The following is a 2234-nucleotide window of genomic DNA, read 5'->3' as shown; positions in this document are numbered from 1 at the left end:
TCTTTTAAAATCTGAAAGCAACCAGGAAGGAAAATGTCTACAGACTGAAAAATGTCATCAAGATTAAGACACAGAGGACACCTCTGTCTTGCTGGTTGAAACTGAGGTCTCATCCTCCACCATGCCACCCATTCCAATAGTGCTCAGCATGCAGTTACGGAACTGAAAGACACAGCAAAGAGGGCAAATTCAGAAACGGAGCATATGTAGTTCACGATATAAAAATAAGCAAAAGCAAACAGTGGAATTTATATTCAAAAAAATAGAACCAACCTGTTTGTTAAACAGCACATAGATGACAGGGTTGTACAGGGCTGAGCTCTTTGCAAAGAAGGCGGGGATGGATGCGGTCAGGGGGGAGAAGGAAGCTCCCTTGTTCAAGAAGATCCAACCGGCAAAAGTGGCATATGGTACCCAAGCTACCAGGAAGCCCAAGACCATCAAGATGCACATGCGTGTCACTTCCTTCTCAGCCTTCTGAGTGGACTCTGACTCCTTCTGCTGGGCTGCAGCCTGAAGTGTTTGAGAGCAGAAAATATAATCAACATTCAATAAAAATCCTGCCAGATGCAGTAATGTTACAGTGATTGCTGTAGAATAACATGTGAATAATGCAAGAATAACTTCACTTACAGCTTTGACTGTCGCCACAAGGCTTCCATAAGTGAAGAAGATGATGAAGACAGGGACGAAGAAGTGGACGACAAACATATAGATGACGAATGACTCGTTGTTGAAGCCTGGGGCCAGAGTGTAGTAGTCAGGTCCGCAGGAGCACTGCATGCCCTCAGGAAGGTACCTGAGATTTAAGAACAGAAAGTAATCCAACCTTTTACTCTCTGCATCTGCAACGTTTTGTGATCCCATATTTTGTCTATCTGATTGTAAAATGCAAAGTCATATTAAACTAAAATGAAACATTTCTAAAAGTGAGTACTACCTGGACCATCCAAAAAGTGGGGGTGCGGCACAAGCCATAGCCATGATCCAGGTGAAAGCGACTCCAGCTCTGGCATGAGATCCAGAGAACTTGAAGCTTCCCATGGGTTTGCAGACGACAATGTATCTCTCAATAGCCAGCACGACCAGAGACCAGAGAGCAACTTCACCTGTAGATAGGAAAAGGTAAGAGAAGTTATTCATTTATACTATGAGCCTGGCAGTCAAATAGGAAGCATCATTTTTTTTATATAATTCCTGAGAGGTATCTTGCTTTTTCTTTCGTACCTCCCAGTGTGGCCATGAATCCCTCAATAGCGCAGAAAGTGGGTCCAAGAATGAAGTAGCCGTTCACAGCAGATGTGATGGCGATGGTGAAGCCGAACATGCACATGATGAGTCCGGCCACAGCCAGGTTGACCAGGATGTAGTTGAGAGGTTGCCGGAGCTTCTTGTTCTGAGCCGTCACAAACAATGTCAGGCCGTTGATGGGAGTTCCAGTGCAGATCAGGAAGAACATGTAGAAAGCCAGAAGCTTGTGGAAAATCGGGTCTACCATATAATACTGTGGGTATTCAAAAGGACTCCTAACAATCCCAGTCTTGTTGGACATGGGGATGTAGAAGTTCTTGCCCTCTGTGCCATTGGGCTCGATTCCTCCTTCCCACACCATCTTCAGTTGTCTAGTTTGCTTGAGCTTGAGCTGATGGATGAAAGTGTAAAAGTGGTATGAATCCCCAACCCCACACTGGCAGTTTTTGATCGCATATGCCTTTTATACTCTCATGAAGTGATCCTCACATTAGTGAAATTAGATTACAGGAGGATTGTGAGGAAGTGGACAGCTCAAGTCTGGCTGATAATTGACTTTAAGAAAGGCAATAGGATAATTACCTTTAAGGGTCAAATATCTTCATGGCGCGTTTGCCACGAGTTGCAACTGCGGAACATGTTTTAGTGGCTGTTACTGTGACTGCGTGTCCCCGTTTGTAAAAGAGCACTCAGCTTAAATTCAGCTCACACTATTTTGCTTCACGTCATGTTAGTGATAACGGAGTTCAGCTGTGAAAATAAATAAATAAATAAAAATAACCCATAAGTATTTTCAGTGTTTTGTGCCTTTGTGGTTGTGTTGAAATGTTTACCTGGTTGAAACGTGCTTTATTTGAGTCTGTGCACTATACGCGATTATTTTGAAATTCTCTTCTTTGGAGATACCGTAAGAATGACGGGGGGGGGGGGGGGGGGGGGGGGGGGGGGAATCTTACACACTAGTAAAAACATGGATTATGTTA

General features: G+C 43.9%; 1 protein-coding gene across 1 annotated transcript; it reads right to left on the bottom strand.

The window, feature by feature from the left end:
* LOC311487613 (green-sensitive opsin-like) lies at positions 1–1612 on the bottom strand (the record flags this gene model as incomplete). The annotated part of the gene is made up of 5 exons (XM_084543963.1): positions 1–162; positions 274–513; positions 634–799; positions 941–1109; positions 1228–1612. The coding sequence occupies 5 exons, from the start codon at positions 1610–1612 to the stop codon at positions 64–66; spliced, it is 1059 nt and encodes a 352-aa protein (XP_084400089.1). The 3' UTR covers positions 1–63.
* Between the last annotated feature and the right edge of the window lie 622 nt (positions 1613–2234).

Source organism: Chelon labrosus (assembly GCF_963514085.1).
Source record: "Chelon labrosus genome assembly, chromosome: 4".
Taxonomy (NCBI): Eukaryota; Metazoa; Chordata; class Actinopteri; order Mugiliformes; family Mugilidae; genus Chelon; species Chelon labrosus.
This window is presented reverse-complemented; position numbering and strand designations above follow the sequence as displayed.